Source organism: Armigeres subalbatus, chromosome 2 (genome assembly GCF_024139115.2).
Source record: "Armigeres subalbatus isolate Guangzhou_Male chromosome 2, GZ_Asu_2, whole genome shotgun sequence".
Classification (NCBI taxonomy): domain Eukaryota; kingdom Metazoa; phylum Arthropoda; class Insecta; order Diptera; family Culicidae; genus Armigeres; species Armigeres subalbatus.
In genome coordinates, this window is record NC_085140.1 from 450,793,524 (window position 1) to 450,814,680 (window position 21,157).

Genomic DNA, 21,157 nt, shown 5'->3' on the forward strand with positions numbered 1-21,157 from the left:
CAAAAATTGACTCAAGACGAAGTTTCTTCATATTACAAAACATTATCTCTTGGCATCTGTCTGTCCGAGCGACGTTCACCGATGGGTGGTTGCTGTAGATGGTTTCCGATCCGGTTGATCCGACTATCCGAAATAAATTTTCTTCAAAGTGCAAAACTCAATCGTAATTAGCGAATTTGATAGCGTCGGAGGGTGATGATGCAGTAAATTTTAATGGATGGAATCACTAACAGCAACCAACCTACCACGCCAAACCGAATGCCACCGAAACGTTTTCGCAATTAACTCTTTCTTTTCATAAAATGTTGGTCCTGAGAAGAACCAATTTTTCTTTTTTCTTTTCCCAATGCTACTTTTCAACTAGCTGACACCACAATTTGTAATAAATTTTCAGCATCGGCACTGGCGGTGCGGGTTCGCCAAAGTGCTATTTTTATGGTCAACCCTATCTTCATATGAAATGCTGGTTCGTTGAAGTTGAATGATTTGCAGCAACACATCGAGCACCACCACCAATGCGATGGATTTCCTTTGAAAATGTTATTAGCGCCTCCGTGATGCTGTGTCCGCTCCGCAGCGATCGCTTTGATGCGTCTGCTTGTTCTCTCGTCTGTTCAAACTGAGGATTAGATCCAAACCAGCAAGTGATTTATTTTTGATGCCTGTGCTAGTGATGCATGTACGTGATTGGTAGGTTGACCTATTTCCAAACTTTTATCAATTATCGATAGAAAATAGTTTAAAATCAGTATTTTCAAATGAATACGAAGAAGCGTTGGCTCATCCTTGATCGAATGGTCCAAAAAAATTGAAAATCCATCGAGAAACGGCTTAGATATTGATGTTTAAAGTCTATCATATTATCGTGACGGTCCCCGATTTTTGCAATCGTATAGTGTACCCCAATATAGAAAACACAGACGTAGTCCTACGTCAAAAAATGCATTTTTAACATAGCCTCGAAAAACCCGGAACATCTCCGGTGGCCAAGGGACTATCTCAGGTTTTTCATGGGAACAGTATACTAGAAGAGTGTCCGCGTCCGATGGTCCCGGTTTCATCAAAATCGGATCACTCTACGCAATGTTCTGTTGATTTGAACTTCGACAAAATTTCGCCTATCTCAACCTTTTTGTCTAACCCCTGTATAAATGGTACATGCCATTTGTGGACCATAGAATAGAATGCTTTTATTGCATATGTTCATGTTCATCCAAGAAACCCCTGAAGTAAGGCCTTAAGATCTATAAGCGTAACAGGAGCCTTTTTTTTGGATTGGTTCAAAAGTGGTACATGCCCTTTGTGGAGTATACAATAGAATGCTTTTATTGCATATGTTCATGGTCATCCAAGAAAACCCTGGTGTAAGACCTTTAGATCTACCACATAACCAGAGATCTTTCGGCTTTTTACAAAAGTTGTAGATGCCCGTTCTAGTGTACAAAATAGAATGCGTTCATGGCATACGCTGATGGTCGATCAAGGAATTTCTGGAGCAAGACCTTAAGGTCCACACGAGAAACTACAATTCTATCAGCATGTTTTAAATGTCAGACATGCATTTTGCGGTATTGGCCCGATTTTGTTTCTCCTCGACTTGTTTAACACATTCTCGGTTTAGAGTTATCTGGTCGCAATTAATTACATTTTGCACTTACAAGGCATGAATTGCTTCGCATTAGTGATATGGATGGAGTTTGTATGCTTCCTGGAACTTGTAGTTTTACTACCTGTTCTACCTTTTCTGAATATTTTTTTTCGAAAGAAAAAATCTAAAAATGTTGTCTCTGGGGAGGGGTGGGGGGCGGTTATGTCCAAAACGACTCCCGTGGCTACGCCTCTGCATTAATATTGCGAATTGTTAATCATTGTGCGGGATGTGTTTTGAGGAGAAGAATATTTATTAAATATGCAAAAATAACCACTGCGTACCGGTGGGCATCGAACCCATTACGCTGGACGGGGGTGCTCCACCACTATGCTATGGTAAACTTTATATAAATATCTGATGTTGAAATAGTAGCTATAATGTAGGATTGTAATAATTGCCGGTGCTTCTGTAGAGACCAGGAGAGTCTCAAATGAGAGAATGAGCTTCAAATGCATTAATGTTTGTTCGAACTGAAACTGAAAGGGCATTCCTAGCATTTATTGTGCCCCACACGAACCACCTGCTGTGAATCTTGACCTTCAATGGCATATGCGCTTCCTGACAAGTTATTTTGACGAAGATATTCCTACAGAGAATGTATTTTTTACTACACGGTCCCATGAGGTGTCAGTTGCACATGTCAGCGCCTAATCAAATTATTCTCATTTGTACGTCAATTTCAATCAAGCAAACGATGACAACCAGTACGGCAGAAGCTGCAATGCAATGCACCCGTTTGACGAAACATACGCTGCAGATCAGTGCCACATTAGAACACTAACAAAAACTCACGTTTCCTTATCACTTGGAGGTGGCCTTGCGTGACTCACAGCGTCCATCGCCACTGTCCACAACAGGTTTCATCCATTACAGATCGCTGAGAAGATCGCTGCATAAAGCCAATCCTCTGTCGTCTTGCTTCCATGTCTTTCCTTCCCATATGCCTTATCCGTTCGCAGAAAATAGTTTTTTTCTCTTCTGCACTCTCCAGGTTAGACGCTCGAGAAAGCAATTACCGGCCCAACAAAGCGATCAGAGCAGGCACTTGTGCGATCTCGTGGTTGGCAAAAGTCAGAACTTGCTTCATACATCCCCAGCACATTCGTTCGAGTAGGTATGGGAAGCTACAGTAAATACTCATATTGTGGCAACAAAATACGACAGAGGAATGCATTTGAACACTCTCTTCTGCATTCTGATTTGAAGCTATTCACATGGCTTTTGAAAAATTAGTACAATAATAACGTTATACAGAAAAGATGTTTTCGTAATTTTATACATATTTTCATGCATGTATTTGGAAAGTATAGATGTTGAACATCAAACTGCGCAGATCCATAATTAAAATCAACATTGGTCTTTTGAAAACAATCCATTTTTATGTTTATTCATTATTGGTTGTTAAATTTTTTTTTTCGCCATACAACTTAGAATAGAACAGCTATACAAAATAGTAGCAATAACAGCTCATTGATTTTCTTAACCTATTTTTAACTATTTTTCATTAGATGGTTTTCGCATAGCTGTAGACATGACTGTAATTTAGAAGCTATGCGATAAAGAAAGAGCCAGTGGAAAAGTATGTAGCTATGAACATTCCTTCTCGTTACGATCAACATCATCATCACCCCCAGCCGTCCATCAGTAAGATGGGATAGAGGACGATTAGGTTGATGGGTATGCCACATATCACAGTCGAAAGTCCTAATTCCGGCCACTGGCTATTTTTTTTCCTATCAATCCTTCACTGTTTCAAAGAAGAAATTCAATAGAAAGTATTTATTTGTCATTGAGATTTTAGATCAAATTTACAACATTACATCCAATAATACCATTCCTCACGGTTGTCGTCGCTTCCGTTCGTTTGATGATGCTTCTTCCCGCTGCAGGATAGTGCAAAATGATGGTTCTGGAAAAAGGCTGACCGCTCTCACTGCCGCGCCGACCGTATGATGACCAGCATGATCGCTCTCTTTCTGCACCTTTTCCTGGTCAAGATCGACGCTGGCGGTCGGCTTTGTTAGAGAAGAATTTCATTCGTGAATTTACTTTCGCAGTCGAAGGGAGTGCTTTCGTTTTATTCGAGTCGACTGATAAGCGTGATCGGTTACGGTTTAGTCGAGCGAGTGACAGCGACAGGTGATAAGTTCGAGGGTTTAAACGAATAATGAAGCAGTCCAGCAGGCCTTGGATAGTGGTCGTTATCATAAGCGCCTTACTGCTGGGAGAGTTCTCTTCAATCGTTAAAGGATTCCCTCCTCGTAAGTTCTGGTCGCGTAATTGAGAGGATCATAAATCACGCAGTGAAAACAGATCGGACTTCAGCCACAAAGGCTAATGGGTTCTCTTTATCTACGTTCCGGAAAAGGAGAATTGTTCCGCGTTTCCAAGAACGATCAAGTATGTGCAAAAATAGACAGCGATGCCTGGGTAGAACAAGAACTGTACGTAATTTGTGCTCGCTCTGTGTGAGATAAGAAGCCATGGGCTGGGATCGCCCCGGAACGGCAATTACTCTCGAGTTATGACCTGCTGTGCGATCGTCGAGGGTTTGTGTGAGTGTGTATGGCCGGTATGTAGGCTGGACTGAGGGAAGACTCGAAACGAGTTATTCACACTCGACATTGGCCTTGAAACATTATACATGCAGTGGACGTATGTGTATGGAATAAAATGTACATTCATGCGATTGATGGAAGTAGGCTCTCGTGATCTTCTTCGCAACCTGGTTGATCGGAATTCGAACACCGACCGATTCAGAACCGTGGCTTACGGTACACCTAATCAGACTTTGAGCTATGATGTTTTTGGATAGCCATCGTTAAGCATCACAATATGCACAATAACATGATATTAGATACGCTTCGTCTTGTAGTTGATCCATATTCATTCTATTAGAAACAAAGAAACGAAAAATGAATGGGTTTGCGTCTTATTTTTCTGATATTCTAGCACTAAGTACGTATGTTAGCTTTCCTTTTGATCAATTTTCCTGCTTCCTACGTTTTGTTTCAATTTTCTAAGATATATTATTTTTAATTCTTTTTCTCTTACATGTACAAATTCGCTTGTATAATGTAAGGAGAAATTGTATCTGTTTATAATCGCTTATGCTAATTTGGCGACAAAACTATCCAATAGATTCAGAAAACACATAAACTTATAAACCGTGTGAGTATTTCATACCCCTTCCCCGTTCCAAACAAGTCACTCGACCGGTGTGGCGGAGGTCCGCATATGCAAACTGGATTTACATGCATCCAATCTTGACCAGTGACAACACCTCCTAAGGAACCGTGTGCTCTGAGTTGACCCCGCGCGCGCCACCACAACTGTAGCGGTGACGAATCAACTTGTTCTGTCAGGTTTTGATGGGCGACTCTATGTCGTAGTCGTTATATTGTATAGGTTGCTCGCTGCAGCACGGTCTGAGCGGCAGGGGAAAAGACCTCAAAACATAGAACGGGAAGAAATGCGCCAGTCTCGCGCGAGTCTTGCAAAAGTTGAACGATCTCGCGCGCTCGCTGTCTACGCATCTCGTCATAAGAAGTGATGCGAATTGTTTTATGGCGGTAATCGGAGTAGTAGGCTGCGGTGAGTGAGAAAAGTCAGTGTTTACAAAGGCATGGCCCTACAGTAGCGGACAGTAAAAATACACAAAAGTTGTTTTCCGTTCTTTCAGGCTTTAAGGCGGAATTCATTAATTTCTCCGTTAACCTGAACATTCACAGCTTCATAATACCAACTACGATAAAAGTTCCGATAGTCGTGGGTGTTCCTATGGTTGCGGTAGTATTGTTTTTACACATATCTATATATGAATTGCAGTAACCCATCTAGTCTAACAACTTTTTGACCTGTCATTACACGAAATAAAAGAAAACAGGTTGAGATATCCATCAAAATCGGCTTATCTTTTTCAATGCTTTGCACCAATAGTTGCGAGTCCCATATAAAAATAACGATATTCGCCACTATTATTTTAGGTATTATTTTAAGTAACAATGATGGAATCTGCGGCAATTGAATCTCTCTTCGTTGACATCATCATTGATGTGTTTTTAAATGAACAATTAAGGTAAGCGAAGTAAAACACAGACAGCAAAGAAAGAATGGTTGAAGGTGCTTAGTTCCTCCACTACTGGGTCTTTTACCCTGAGTGCTCTTTGATTTTTTGTGATTTTTTTCGTGGAGTAAACTTATTATTGTTTGAATGACGCTGAATGTCTTAATAGAATAAAACCAAACCTTACGTACGCAACTTGTCGCGAGCAAATCGATTAAGATTAGGTGCCTGATAAATGAGTTAGATATGTTTGCGCACACACGCACACACATACACACATACATCTCCTCAATTCTCGCTTAACTCTTCAAAAGGACCTAAGTAACATTTTTTTCATGAATTAATTTGAATAGCGCAATCAACAGAACAACATGAAAGCTATTGATTGCAGTATTCAAATTAATTCATGAAACAAATGTTACTTAGGTCCTTTTGAAAAGTTAAGCGAGAACTCATCAAATTGAGTCGAATGGTATACAACACTATGGGTCTCCGAGTCTCCCATAAAAAGCATTAGTGCCTACTTGATACTGTATCCTTCTACAATGGACTCGATTCAGAGCCAATCGCTTCCACTTGCCCTGAACGTTCATCGCCCTCAGGTCCTCAGCAACTGCATTATCTTCGCTTCATGCTCTTCCGGCATACGAAAAACGTGTCCAGCCTACCGTATTGTATAACTCGTGAGTCGTGATTCATGCGACGCTGCATCTGTTCTCCTGTTAATCGCCGAGTATTGTCCGGCGCACTTTATGCTCAAATGCTCCCAAAGCTCTCTAATCAGCCTTCTTTAATGTACATGTTTCGTGACCGTGTAAAGGCATAAAGCCACTGTAAATGTATAAAGAGTAGCATACAGAGCTGATTTCGTTTTCGTTCGCAGACTACGGGACTTAAGCTGGTTTCGGAATCCCGCGGGTAACATCATTTCGAAATCACCTCGCAGGTAACATCATTATCACACGTCACTAGAGTTCCAAGGTACACAAATTCTTCCATAACCATTTTGCCTTTCTCTTACAACAAAATTGTACCAAAAAGCTATAATTTCACTCCGAGATCGAATTTTTTATAGAAGGGTAAGGGTCATTTGGCCGCAACCTATTTGGCCGAATGCCACTAGGCTGAAAGTTGTTTGGCCGAATATACCATTTGGCCGAACAGACCATTAGGCTGAAAGTCCTTTGGCCGAGTGGGTCATTAGGCCGAAAGTCATTTGGCCGATTGGGTTATTTGGCTGAAAGGGTAGTATGGCTGAAAGGGTCGTTTGGCTGAAAGGGTCGTTTGGCCGAAAAGGTCATTTGGCCGAAAGAGTCATTTGGCCGAAAGGGTCATTTGATCGAAAGGGTCGTTTGGCCGAAAGGGTAGTATGGCTGAAAGGGTCGTTTGGCCGAATAGTTTATTAGAAAAGTGAGAAATTAGGAATACGAAAAGAGACGTCTCACTTCTTACTCGTCATCTTTCTCTTCTCACTGTAAAAAGCGAGAAGTGCGAAATGAGTAGTGAGACGTCTCACTTCCCACTTCGCACTACTCACTTTTTACAGCGAGAAGTGAAAAATGAGGAGTGACAAGTTAGACGTCTCACTTCTCACTCTTCATTTCTCACTTCTCGCTGTAAAAAGTGTGTAGTGAGATGTCTCACTACCCACTTCGCACTACCCACTTTTCACAGTGAGAAGTGAGAAATAAGGAATGAGAAGTGAGACGTCGCACTTCTCACTCCTCATTTATCACTTCTTGCTGTCAAAAGTGAGAAGCACAAAGTGAGTAGTGAGACGTTTCACTAATGTTCCAAGATACACAAACTCTTCTACCACTACCTACTACATACCACTTTGCCACCATCTAGCACAATTTCGCTACCACCACCACTAATGAACCAACGTTGATTGCCAGCGACCATGTACTTCGTTTTGCTGGTATTGATTGTGAGTCGAATCCTCGCTGTCTCTTTCTTAAAAGGCACAAAAGCCTCTTCCACGGCACGGCGATCAATCCCGATAATATCGATATCGTCCACTAATCCCAGGAGCATATGCGATCTTGTGATAATGGTACCGCTTCTTTGCACACCAGCTCCCTCGAGCGCTATATTGAACAGTAGATTCGAGTGCATCACCCTGCTTTGATCCATCTAAGGTATCAAATGACGTCGATATTTTATCCGCAACCCTTATACTTGATTTCGATCCGTCCTACGTTATACGAATCAGCCGTATCAGTTTCGCCGGGGGCCCTCCTTAGCCGTGCGGTAAGATGCGCGGTAATAAAGCAAGGGTTCGATTCCCGGTGCCGGTCTAGGCAATTTTCGGATTGGAAATTGTCTCGACTTCCCTGGGCATAAAAGTATCATCGTGTTAGTCTCATGATATACGAATGCAAAAATGGTAACTTGGCTTAGAAACCTCGCAGTTAATAACTGTGGAAGTGCTTAATGAACACTAAGCTGCGAGGCGGCTCTGTCCCAGTGTGGGGATGTAATGCCAATAAGAAGAAGAAGAAATAGAAGAAGAAGAAGTTTCGCCGGAAAACCATGTTCAAGCATAATTTGCCATAATTCATTCCGTTTCACTGAATCGTACGCCGCCTTGAAATCAATAAACAGATGATGTGTCTGCAAGTTATTATCCCGGATTTTTTTAAGGATTTGTCTCAGGCTAAACATCTGATCCGGCGTTTTTTTTCCTTGTTGGGTATTTTAATCACTGCGACCATTTATTAGATCTTTTGTGATAAATCCGGCGTTGATCGGCCCTCACAAAAACCTGCTTGATATTTGCTGACGAAGGACTCTTCAAGCGGTCTTATTCTGTTGAACAGAATACGGGACATAATTTTGTACGCCGAATCAAGAAGGGTTATTCCTCGGTAATTGGCGCATTCCAGTCTGTGCCCCTTCTTAAAGAGAGGGCAAATGAGGCCGTCCAACCAGCTAGCAGGAATTTCCTCGTCTTCCCATATTTTCGACATAATATGGTGCAGAACTTCATAAAGCTGCTCACTGCCATGTTTGAGAAGTTCAGCCGGGAGCTGGTCCTTCCCCGCAGCCTTATTGTTTTCCAGATCATTAACAGCTTTTTTAACCTCATCTAGTGCTGGCGACTCCATCGTCGCTAACATTTATTTTGTTCACCGATGCACCGTCTCTTCCACTATCCAACAAAGTGTCGAAGTGTTGCTTCCACCTGGCAGCCACTTCGGTTTTATCTGTCAGCAATTTCCCTTGTTGGTCGTTGCACATGACGGGAGATGGCGCTGTCTTTCAAAAACTGAACTATTTGCTGACTGGTTTATTCTTACTTTAAGCTAAGCTTTAATCTGATTGGAAGAACATCGAGGGTTGCATATATTTTTCTTTGATTAAGTTCGACAGTGAAGCTTAGACTTAGCTTAGCTTAGCTTAGACTGACTGTACATATCAATGGTTGCTACTCCGTGATTGATCAGAACTGGTGCAAATTGCACTACGATCCAAGTGAATAGTGGTTGGGATTTACCATCTATTCTCGAAGTGCACGTTTCAGCAGCTCTCAATTGATGATCAATAACGGCGTCGGCCAAGTCCTTACAGTCAGTTGGGAAAGGAAGGGAATGTTAGTGTGTGGTTATTGTTGCTACTAGAGACCGAGAATACCTCTGCATCTCCACAATTACCACGGGAAGGACATTGTGTTAGTGGGTGGGGTAATCAGTAACATAAATCGGGATTCACCATGGAAAGTGATGTGACCTATGCAACTTCTATTTTACTAATTAATACGAATACTTTTTATAAACAACAGTATTAGCATTTACTTCTCTGATCATTTAAAAAAAGTGTTCAATTGTTCATCCATCGCGAGGATAAACAATCAATTGCTCAAAGTGAGCGATTGTTTTTTGCTAATGTTATAATTATTTCTCGCTCCATTCGCTGTTCTTATTAAAACCGGGTCGATAATAGACCGATCGCAACATCTTTTATGATCGTTCAATTGTTCGTCCAACGCGAAGATAAACAATCAATCGCTCAAAGTGGGCGATTGTTCATTTAAATTTTTGGTAAAGAATGCACGTCATCAACAAAAGGACTGAAATGAAAACCGATAGATAACACATAATATTCTATAACTGGAACACTTGTAATTTAACCTGTTTGTTATGATTACCTAAAATTAACATCAGATCGTGACACAAAACTACTTTATTTAGTTCAAAAGGATATGTTCTCATTTTCCAGGAATATGTGTTGGTACGGTTTAGAAGAACTAGAAGAAAAAAAACGTTTGAAGTATATCTTCTTAGTATCTGACTCCTTTCCCGACCCAAACCGAAATCAAACTTTAAAGTGATAAGGTTAAAAGACTATCATTCTTCCATTTACTTCCACTATTCATAGTGGAAGTAAATGGAAGAACAATAGTCTTTTAACCTTGTAGCATTTCCCCTAAGACGCTCTAAAATAATTAATCATTTAAAGTGATAGTTCAAAAATTATTAACACTACTTACAGCGCTAGATTGGACAGATATAGATTTATTTTTAAAGATGTCTTATTGGTATTGTTAGCACCAGTCATTCTCATATCCGGGTGATTTTTTAATTTTTGAACTGTCACTTCCTAGTCAAACCAAATTCAATTCGGGAATCGAAACAGAGCGCAAGAATTATTTTCTGGGTGTAATTATGATGAATCCACGATCTTCTCCAAATTGGTGTAACTGTATTTCTCGGGTACTTATTCAAAAGGACACATGTGATTTTGTAAACAAAGATTTCAACGTCGATTTGTCCAATCTGATGGCTCTCCCACGCAAACCGACACCACTAACAGGTAGCCGAAGGCTTTCCCTACCTGTCTGTGGTGATGGTTTGCGTGGGAGAGATATCAGATTGGACAAATCGACGTTTGAATCCTCGTCCACAAAATCACACACGTCCCCCTGAATAAGTATCCGAGATTTACATTTGAATTATAAAACGGCGGTTTTTTTAGGTGAGTTGTGTGTATTTTTAAATTTACTTGCCAAAATTATAATCATATTTTCTGTTGTAATGCATTGGCATTGTATTAATTGTCATTTTTATGATAATGCCGGAAGATTGTAGAATCAATATTTTTGCGTAAATGATGTTTACACATTATATATAGCTTGCTGAATTTTTTGGCCTTTGTTCCTTACAAAAAACTGTTCAATGTTATGCCAAGACATTGTTAAGTCTATAGCCTCATAGTGTTGACTGTAAAGACCGTCACTCGATAAAGAGGCCCAGACATGGCGCAATCTGCTCGGCAGTGGCTTGTTGAAGATAGTTTGATGTTGAAGTAGCCGAGCAGGAATCAACCATTTCTCTTCAATAGGATTTAAATGAGTCAATACGTTGCGAATTACTACTTAATCTTATTACTTATTCCTTCGAATTTCAAGGCCTAACACAACTACATGCATTTGAGAAAAGTTCATAGAAATATTAATATTGGCAAAAAGGGTAAGAAATAAAACAGGAAAGGAAAACTTAACAAATAAATTTAAAATGATACTTAATGGAAGATCTTAATCAGAAATTTTAAAATCAACAGGAACTGTTGAGGGCCAATACAAATCTGGAAAAATTGGCTTCGCAAACGCTGTCTAGTTAAGCCATTTGATACCGTTAAAAGTTATCATCAAACTATCACATAAAAATCCGACGATAGATAGAAAGTTTAGGTTATCGACTTTCGTTTTATTTTTTACTACGTGGAAAACGTTACTTAGGACCGAAAAACATGTGTTTTGGGGAGGAAAATATTTATTAAATAATCCACTGTCTACCGGTGGGAATCAAATCAAATTCCGACGGTGATTCCAGACCTAGCAATTTCATTTACTATACATTGTGCTCAAGTAATACTAATGACACACTGGTGGTACAAGTACCATGGTACAAGAATCTTGAAATGAGTTCCGTACCGATTATTGTCTTTATCAAAGATAGTCTTGGAATAATTTTCTTGTCCTCTTGTACCATGGTACAAGTACCACAGGTGTGCCTTAGTATAAATGTATTCAAAATGAAAAAATGTTGAAATGTATGAATGTATGCCTATGTAACAAGTGACGTGTTTTCTTGTCACTTTGACACACCTTTATAAAAAGCAATTGTGGTGTAAGTTCAGTTCCAGCAGCATTGCAAATTTGTGTTTTACACGATTTAAATTTTCACAATTTTGCACTCATCCTAAATGCTTAACGCATATTAGTTATCATGTAATTTTTCTTTGATTTATTCAGGATAATGTTGCGAAGATTTTGGGTGTAAATGGAAGTTTCACAATCAAAAATACGAGCGAAAAAAATCGTGTAAAAACAGAATTCTGTGTAATTGATGGTGGGAATAGCTGTCATTACCGAGTTAAACTGATAAAAACTGAATAGTCAAATTAAATAAGTCAAATTAACTGATAATTCAAATTAAAAAAAAAATGCTTATAATTCAAACATACAAAAAAAAGTAATCGGAAAGGGCTCACCGGGCTGCGTCATTTGATGAGAAATTCGCTCGCCGCTTTTATGGGGAATCCCCGCGTTGTCATCCGCTTGAATTGAGGCACATAGTGTTATTTTCCGACGGCAACTACACATTTTTTTCACATTCACCGAAAAATACGTGACAGTAAACTTTAATTGCTGCCATCTCGCGCAATGCCTACTCAGACTCCTCTATTTTTCTTTGATTAAGTTCGACAGTGACATCGAAAAATTTGAACTTGGTTAATTGCCTACGAAAGGTGTGTTTGAGTGTGAACTTCAGTTCTGGTTGGAATAATACCTGCCCTGAATAGGCAGTTTCGTCCGGGAAAATTTAAACGAGCTAGCGGTCCTTCGGAAATAGAAGGTGGCGCTTAAGCCGCTTGCTTATAGAAACCGAACGGAGCGTTACATTTAGGCGCCCAGCGTGGGGCCGTTTAACGGTTCTTGGGCTATTTTTTTAATTCAATTTGGTATTTTTGGAAAAGTGTTTTTTGTACAGTTATTCAACTAATTGGTAAGCCATACTGGAATTGATCGTAAGATTGAGTAATTGGTATAATTGATTAACGGGCAGCAGGGACTATGTCCAAGGGCTTGACGATCCCTCCCCAGGCCATCTGCGAGTTGTGGGGCTTGCCTAGGATGTGGTGGGGTTTGACAGTGGGCCCTGTTAAATTCCTATAAAAAGCTGCATGTATCCGCAAGTAGGCCCCACCAAAGCGACCGTGTGCCGCTCAAAGCGCACAAGCCCAAGTTCTGGTGTCAGGTGGGACACAAAACAGACCTGACACGACGGCCCTCCGACGAGACAGGAGGTTTGCGCAGGCCGCCTGGAAAACCAATAATTACGAACAATATAAGAGATAATGCGACTCGATATAATCGGCAAAGACCTAGGCGACGAATAAAGGATCACGATTGGAAGCTATTTTACGAGACAGGGTGATCTACAAGGAATTACATCCCCGCAACTTCGACGTCGTGGCGCTGCAGGACAGGACAGAAAGTGTGGAAAAGCGGGCATCGAGCGGCTACCTTCTTCCAAAGCTGTGGCACCACCAACGAGCTGGGAACCGGCTTCATAGTGCTGGGTAAGATGCGCCAACGCGTGAAAGCTGGAGCAGACATACGATGGATGCCCACTGCGGGAAGTCAAAAGCGTTCATGTCGGCGACATGAACGCTTGGGTAGGAAGGGAGAAAATGTACAGACCGGGGATCGCACCGGACAGGCTGCATATCGTGTTGAATGACAACGGCCAACTATGCATACACTTTGCAGCCTCCCGAATGGTAGTCCGAAGCACTTTCTTCCCACACAAGAATATCCACAAGGCCACATGGAAATCACCTAATCAAGTAACGGAAAACCAAATCGACCACGTTATAATCGACGGTAAATTCTTCTCCGACATCACGAACGTACGCACTTACCGCAGTGCGAATATTGAATCCGACCACTACCTCGTTGCAGTATGTCTGCGCTCAAAACTCTCGACGGTGTACAACACGCGTCGGAGTCGTCCGCCGCGGCCAAACATTGGGCGGCTACAAGACGGTAGACTAGCCCAAGATTACGCGCAGCAGCTGGAAGTGGCACTCCCAACGGAAGAGCAGCTAGGCGCAGCATCTCTTGAAGATGGCTGGAGAGATATTCGATCCGCCATTGGAAGCACCGCAACCGCTGCACTAGGCACAGTGCCCCCGGATCAGAGAAACGACTGGTATGACGGCGAATGTGAGCAGTTAGTTGAGGAGCAGAATGCAGCATGGGCGAGATTTCTACTGCAACACCGCACGAGAGTGAACGAGGCACGATACAAACGGGCGCGGAACAGACAAAACTCGATTTTTTGGAGGAAAAAGCGCCAGCAGGAAGATCGAGACCATGAAGAGACGGAGGAACTGTACCGCGCTAATAACGCACGAAAGTTCTATGAGAAGTTGAACCGTTCACGTAAGGGCCACGTGCCACAGCCCAATATGTGCAAGAACATAGACGGGAGCCTTCTTACAAATGAGCGTGAGGTGATCCAAAGGTGGCGGCAGCACTACGAAGAGCACCTGAATGGCGATATGGCAGACAACGGTGGCGGTATGGTTAAGAACCTAGGAGCACGCGCGCAGGACATGCGACTTCCAGCTTCGAATCCCCAGGAAATCCAGGAAGAAATCGGCCGGCTGAAAAACAACAAAGACCCTGGGGTTGACCAACTACCAGGAGAGCTTTTCAAACACGGTGGTGAGGCTACTGGCTAGAGCGCTGCATTGGGTGATTACCAAGGTTTGGGAGGATGAGGCTCTGCCGCATGAATGGATGGAAGGTGTCGTGTGTCCCATCTACAAAAAGGGCGATAATCTGGATTGTAGCAACTACCGCGCAATCACGTTGACGAACGCCGCCTACAAGTTACATTCCCAAATTTTATGCCGCCGACTAACACCAATTGGGGCAGTACCAGGCGGGATTTATGAGTGAACGCTTTACCAAAGACCAGGTGTTCTCCGTACGTCAGGTACTGCAGAAATGCCGCGAATATAACGTACACACAGATCATGTATTCATCGACTTCAAAGCCGCATATGATACAATCGATCGAGACCAGCTATGGCAGCTAATGTACGAAAACGGATTTCCGGATAAACTGATACGGTTGATTAAGGCGTCGCGACGATGGATCGGGTGATGTGCGTAGTTCGAGTTTCAGGGGCATTCTCCAGTCCCTTCGAAACGCGTAGAGGGTTACGGCAAGATGATGGTCTTTCGTGTCTGCTATTCAACATCGCTTTGGAGGGAGTAATACGAAGGGCAGGGATTGACACGAGTGGTACGATTTTCACGAAGTCCGTCCAGCTGTTTGGTTTCGCCGACGACATTGCTATCATGGCACGTAACTTATAGGGGCCCTCCTTAGCCGTGCGGTAACACGCGCGGCTACAAAGCAAGACCATGCTGAGAGTGGCTGAGTTCGATTCCTGGTGCCGGTCTAGACAATTTTAGGATTGGAAATTATCTCAACTTCCCTGGGCATAAAAGTATCATCGTGTTAGCCTCATGATATATGAATGTAAAAATGGTAACCCGGCTTAGAAACCTCGCAGTTAATAACTGTGGAAGTGCTTAATGAACACTAAGCTGCGAGGCGGCTCTGACACAGTGTGGGGATATAATGCCAATAAGAAGAAGCACGTAACTTTGAGAGGATGGAGGAAGCCTACATCAGACTGAAAAGCGAAGCTAAACGGATTGGACTAGTCATCAACACGTCGAAAACGAAGTACATGATAGGAAGAGGCTCAAGAGAGGTCAATGTAAGCCACCCACCACGAGTTTCTATCGGTGGTGACGAAATCGAGGTGGTTGAAGAATTCGTGTACTTGGGCTCACTGGTGACCGCCGATAACGATACCAGCAGAGAAATTCGGAGGCGCATAGTGGCTGGAAATCGTACGTACTGTGGACTCCGTAAGACGCTCCGATCGAATAGAGTTCGCCGCCGTACCAAACTGACTATCTACAAAACGCTTATAAGACCGGTAGTTCTCTACGGACACGAGACCTGGACGATGCTCGTGGAGGACCAACGCGCACTTGGAGTTTTTGAAAGGAAAGTGTTGCGTACCATCTATGGTGGGGTACAGATGGCGGACGGTACGTGGAGGAGGCGAATGAACCACGAGTTGCATCAGCTGTTGGGAGAACCATCCATCGTTCACACAGCGAAAATCGGAAGGCTGCGGTGGGCTGGTCACGTAGCCAGAATGTCGGACAGTAATCCGGTGAAAATGGTTCTCGACAACGATCCGACGGGAAAAAGAAGGCGAGGTGCACAGCGGGCAAGGTGGATCGATCAGGTGGAGGACGAATTGCGGACCCTCCGCAGACTGCGTGGTTGGCGAAGTGCAGCCATGGACCGAGCTGAATGGAGAAGACTTTTATGTGCAGCACAGGCCACACCGGCCTCCGGTTCGGCACTTCATCTCATAGCTCCCATTTCCATCCCATCAAAAACAAAGCAATGAAAAGGTATTTGATTTGTTATGTATTTTTGTGATTTTTTTTTTCAGCAGTAAGCACGCATGGTTAGCAAAAAGAAGCGACAAGATTGGTGCTGTATTTCTCTGTTTTGCGATGAGATGAATATATGTGCAGTGAGATGGAAAACGGAACAGTTCCCCTATAATAATATTCTCCGATACCACTACGCAGGATGACGTCTGCTGGTTGGAGGTTGGAAAAGCATTTTTTTTTTAATTTATCGTAAAAGGATTGAGTTCTTGCCGTAACAAGAATTCTTTCTATAGTGTACTTTTTGCGCATCTGAAACATGAATCGATGACAAATAGGACTTATTTAATTGTTATCTTTGCTTAAATGCTTTCCTTACCACTATATTCCGATCAAGGTGATTTGCTGATAGCATCCGGCCAAGCGACAATAAAGTGTTCGAATATCAGGAATCCTCCAACAAGAAACCTTTCAATTGAAAATGATTGAGTTTCCAGAAAACTTGAAAGCAAGGAGATTATTTTTACTTACCAGTTTTGCAAAACTTGCCATACACGTTTTTATTTATCACAACTCCATATAAAATTTCTAAACAAGCAATTAAAGTAATAACCGTAAAAAATATTTCGGCAATGACAACAGACATTTTCTTTTCTTGTAGAAGACTTCTTTTTAGGCATTATTAATTCTATTTGCATACTCAAGAAAACGTACAAAATACCCCTAGATTATAACTTTAAAGTATGCATGTTTTGACGTATTGGCAATATTCTCTACAGTGATTAGAAAGTACTCCTAAAATGAGTATTCCAATATTACCGTGATACGGAAAAGCGACATTTCTCCCATACTAAATTTATTTTTACCAAAATTACGTTGGCAATTTGTTCAAATTTACCGCAATCCTATTCCGTATCAGCAGCGTAGTAGGTTTAATTCAAGAACTTTTCTGATTTGTAGATACATTATATTATTTCATGATGTTCTGGTCTATGATATCATATGAGAAGCACATGAGGTCTTCCAACGTATATGGGTGCGTTCATTTCAACAATATGATTCATATAGAATCTATAAAACATGTTTTCAAATTATGCAAAACAGAGGCCTGCGCATGATCGTGGATTCTAGCAAGTACATCTGCGACAGTGTATAAACTTCTGGCTCCAATGGAACCAAAACCTTGTAGCTCTTCGCCAGATTGGACAAACACACAACTTCCCAAAAATCCATCTGTTTTGTCCAATGCAGCACTTTTTTTAATTTTTTGTTTTCGATTTTTATAACAGTTAGAAGCGGGAATCTCTTCTTCATTGGCATTACATCCCCACACTGGGACATTGCCGCCTCGCAGCTTAGTGTTCATTAAGCACTTCCACAGTTATTAACTGCGAGGTTTCTAAGCCAAGTTACCATTTCTGCATTCGTATATCATGAGGCTAACACGATGATACTTTTATGCCCAGGGAAGTCGAGACAATTTCCAATCCGAAAATTGCCTAGACCGGCACCGGGAATCGAACCCAGCCACCCTCAGCATGGGCTCGCTTTATAGCCGTGCATCTTACCGCACGTCTAAGGAGGGCCCCTAGAAGCGGGAATGTTGACCTTAATCAAGTCAAATAATCAATTGAGACAATAAAATGAAATCTTGAAAGCATAAAAATGCTGGTTTAGTTCTTGTGCAAAATCTTTGTATAAGCATTCGGATGTGTTGAAGAGTTAAGCTTCCCCCAAACACACGCGACGCGACTGTAGATGTTGCCCGGTGGCCATTGTCTTTGAAACCAGCATATCAACCACAGAATTGATGTTATTATCTTTCGGACGATATGTAAACTTTCTAATTTGATGAAAATTTGACTGTTCTACAAGCATTTACATTTCTGGGTCTTATTAGTGAGTGGTGCAAATGACACATTTGTTCATACGATAAACGGTTAACGCATGGTTGCTTGTAAACTCTAACGGATTGAACGAAAATCTATTGATTCTCTCTGCAATTACAAATGATCTGTTTATATTGCAGTAGCAAGTACTTGCTGTCAATCAAGCTCAAGTTCAAGCTAGATTATTTATAGTTTCATGCAGAGTATACGTTAGCTCAGCAATAGAGAACACACAAAAATCAGAAAATGATTCAAGCGTGCTAGCTAAGGTGTTAACGAAGCTGAAATGTTCCTGTTGTTTATGAATCCCATTTTAATCAACTGATAAACTTTGTCGATAGTGGCTGTTGAATATTCCCTTCTTGTTTCCGTTCGAGTCGACGAATGGTTCGACTCATATACTTTGATCAATTGTCAAGTCTTCTCAGTTAGAGCCTATTAGTCATCAGCAGTTAGCGCTTATAAAATTATTCTTCTAAACATTATGTATGTTTACGAATGTTCTCCAAGCTCATTTCAATCTCAATAAATATTAATTAATGTGAATAATTTCCCAAACCTGCTTGGGTGGAAATTTGAAACTACAGCATGGAACTCGTTTCTATGATGCATATAGTTGGACAGTGTAATCAAACCAGATTCAATCCAGAGAGCAATTGCTGTTTATTAGGTAACTGTTAGGTCCAATAATAGATAGAAAGATAGAAATGGTATGGTGCGCTAATGCTGGTAATTAATTTTACTTGTTGATAAGCGGATGGAACACTTTCAAGAAATTTTCACACTAGTTAGATATTAGGTTGTTTGAATATCCACAAGGACAATTTTACATGCCAAGTAAAATGATCTCTTCATTACAGGTCACGAAAGCGTCGGGTGTGTGAGGCACTCATCATCCCTGAACAAGTGCATTCAGAATGCAATCCAGCACTATGTCACGTACATGTCCAACGGGAAAATCTCCGACCGGATATACGTGATGTCCATCGATCCGTTGGCCTTCCCGAATGCTACCCTGGTGCGCAACCGAAACATCCACACGTACTTCCAGAGCCGAGAAATGCGAGGCTTTAAAAATTCCTTCGTAACCGATGTGAAGTAACCGACGAATTGATCACAACTGGAAGCACTCACTAACAGCTTCCGTCATTTGTAGGGCAGATTTGAACAAATTGGAGTTTTTGCTGCAGTTCCACATGCCGGCTTTGGATGTTCATGGATCATATAGGGCGGAGTTAGCCTCCGACAAACAGATTGCGGAATGGGCAAAAATGTTCTCTTCGATTCGTAAGTCACCTCACAAATTCCAAAGAAATATTCAAAATATTAGTTAACTGTTTTAGGTAACTCAACACTACGCATTCACCTGAAAGGCATGACCTACGAGAATGATGACCGGATATACGTGCGGGTCAACATCACCGACTTCGACGTCAGCATCGGCGACCACACGGTAGGTTTCGGTTGGTTCACCATGAGCGGGAACTATACGGAGCACAGTCAGATGTTCGACCTGGAGCGGGGGCGCAACATACTCTCGATTGTGGAGAGCGAGTTTACGGAAAGTTTCCGGGAGAACTTCCAGCAGCTGTTGAACGACATTTTGCGATTAGCGCCGTTCGAGAGATTTTTCCCAAGTCAGTGAGCAAAGCGACGGAACAAGGCGATAAGAACGGAGACGACAGTGTCAAACGGGAGGTTATCAGTCGACGGATGTAAATAGAACTTTAATTGTAATAATAAACGAATATTTATTTTTGTACAAAGTAATGTCTACGGAACGCTAGAAGAGAAAGAAGTTGTTTGTCAGTATTTCACATTCAGCTATTCTACATATTATTCTTTGTGGGCATTACATTCTCCACTGGAACATTGCAGCCTTGCGGCTGAGCGTTCATTGTACGATTATTAACTGCGACGGTTCTAAGCGAAGATTTCACTTTACCATTCGTATATCATGAGGTTAATTCGATTGTACCATCGAGTTGAGTCGATAAAAATTCCTATCTGAAAATGTCTTATACCAGATCGGGAATCGATGCTCTTCAGTTAGCCTTGCGAGCAAAGGCGTAGGATTGCCAATCTGGTCATGGCGAGTTCGATTCTCGGTTTAGCCTAGGATGTTTTCGGATACAATTCCTTGAATTTGTCATAAGACGAGTTTGTACAATCCCATTGAATTCCACCACTTAATTGTATCCTGACAGCTACGTATTTCGACTTCAACAGTAAGGCCGTCTTCAGTGTCTTGTACTTGACTCGACTTAGTCGGGTCGACTAAGTGGTGGAATTCAATGGGATTGTACAAACTCGTCACTAAAAAGCTCAAAATAATTTTCTTAACAATTCCTTGAATGCAATTTCCCCGAATGTAACATTTCCCCGAAAATATAGTATCTCCTGCAGACACATTTCTGCAATCGAGTGTATGCGTCCGAGAAGAGCAGCGTTCGAAGATACGCCCAAGAGTGTCTTATTGGAGATTATCAGCTCAAGATCCTTTGATATTATTGGATGTTCTTGGTCCTCCAAGATGTGTTGTTGAATTGTAAAGATATCATTAGAGTACAGTGTTACCAAGGTAGCTTTTGTATTTAGTCGAGAAACGGCAGCATTTTTTAATAATTGAATCCAGAACTACAATTCCTATTGAAAGCGTTTTTATATCTCCTGTCCTCTGTCCTGTGTATTCCTCAGAAGTATAAGGCAATAATGAATGTGAAACCTAAAAACTAGTTTTGATGTTGAACCTTATATTATAAATTTAAAAAACACACCTAAATGAATACCAAAAAAAATCTAAGAAACAAAAATAATGCGTTTGCCCGGAATGAGACAGTGGTGAATGTGATTCTTTCTTTCTTTTCTTTAAAAAAATGCATTTGTTCAGACTAACTCATAACTAACCTAATAGTAAATATAACCCAAAGCTATATCCTGTTGTGGTGGTCAGGCTTGTAAAATGTCATCTGCATGTCATTTGACCAATTTGTTCATAACTTTCTTTAGAAGCCAAATTTATTCCATAATTTTAGATGTACTTATAA

General features: G+C 41.5%; 1 protein-coding gene across 1 annotated transcript; it reads left to right on the forward strand.

Annotated features, from left to right (window-relative positions):
- Positions 1 to 3,629: 3,629 nt before the first annotated feature.
- On the forward strand, positions 3,630 to 19,876 carry LOC134218198 (uncharacterized). Its single transcript, XM_062697105.1, has 4 exons — positions 3,630 to 3,912; positions 18,971 to 19,208; positions 19,267 to 19,397; positions 19,454 to 19,876. Exons 1-4 carry the CDS (start codon positions 3,819 to 3,821, stop codon positions 19,753 to 19,755), a joined length of 765 nt encoding a protein of 254 aa, XP_062553089.1. The 5' UTR covers positions 3,630 to 3,818; the 3' UTR covers positions 19,756 to 19,876.
- The last annotated feature ends 1,281 nt before the right edge of the window (positions 19,877 to 21,157 follow it).

Bases quoted from the DNA above. Each gene is read 5' to 3' on its own strand.
- LOC134218198 (XM_062697105.1), top strand. From the start codon at position 3,819: ATGAAGCAGTCCAGCAGGCCTTGGATAGTGGTCGTTATCATAAGCGCC. The intron at 19,209-19,266 runs GTAACCGACGAA...CGTCATTTGTAG, and splicing joins TCCTTCGTAACCGATGTGAA to GGCAGATTTGAACAAATTGG. The intron at 19,398-19,453 runs GTAAGTCACCTC...TAACTGTTTTAG, and splicing joins AAAAATGTTCTCTTCGATTC to GTAACTCAACACTACGCATT.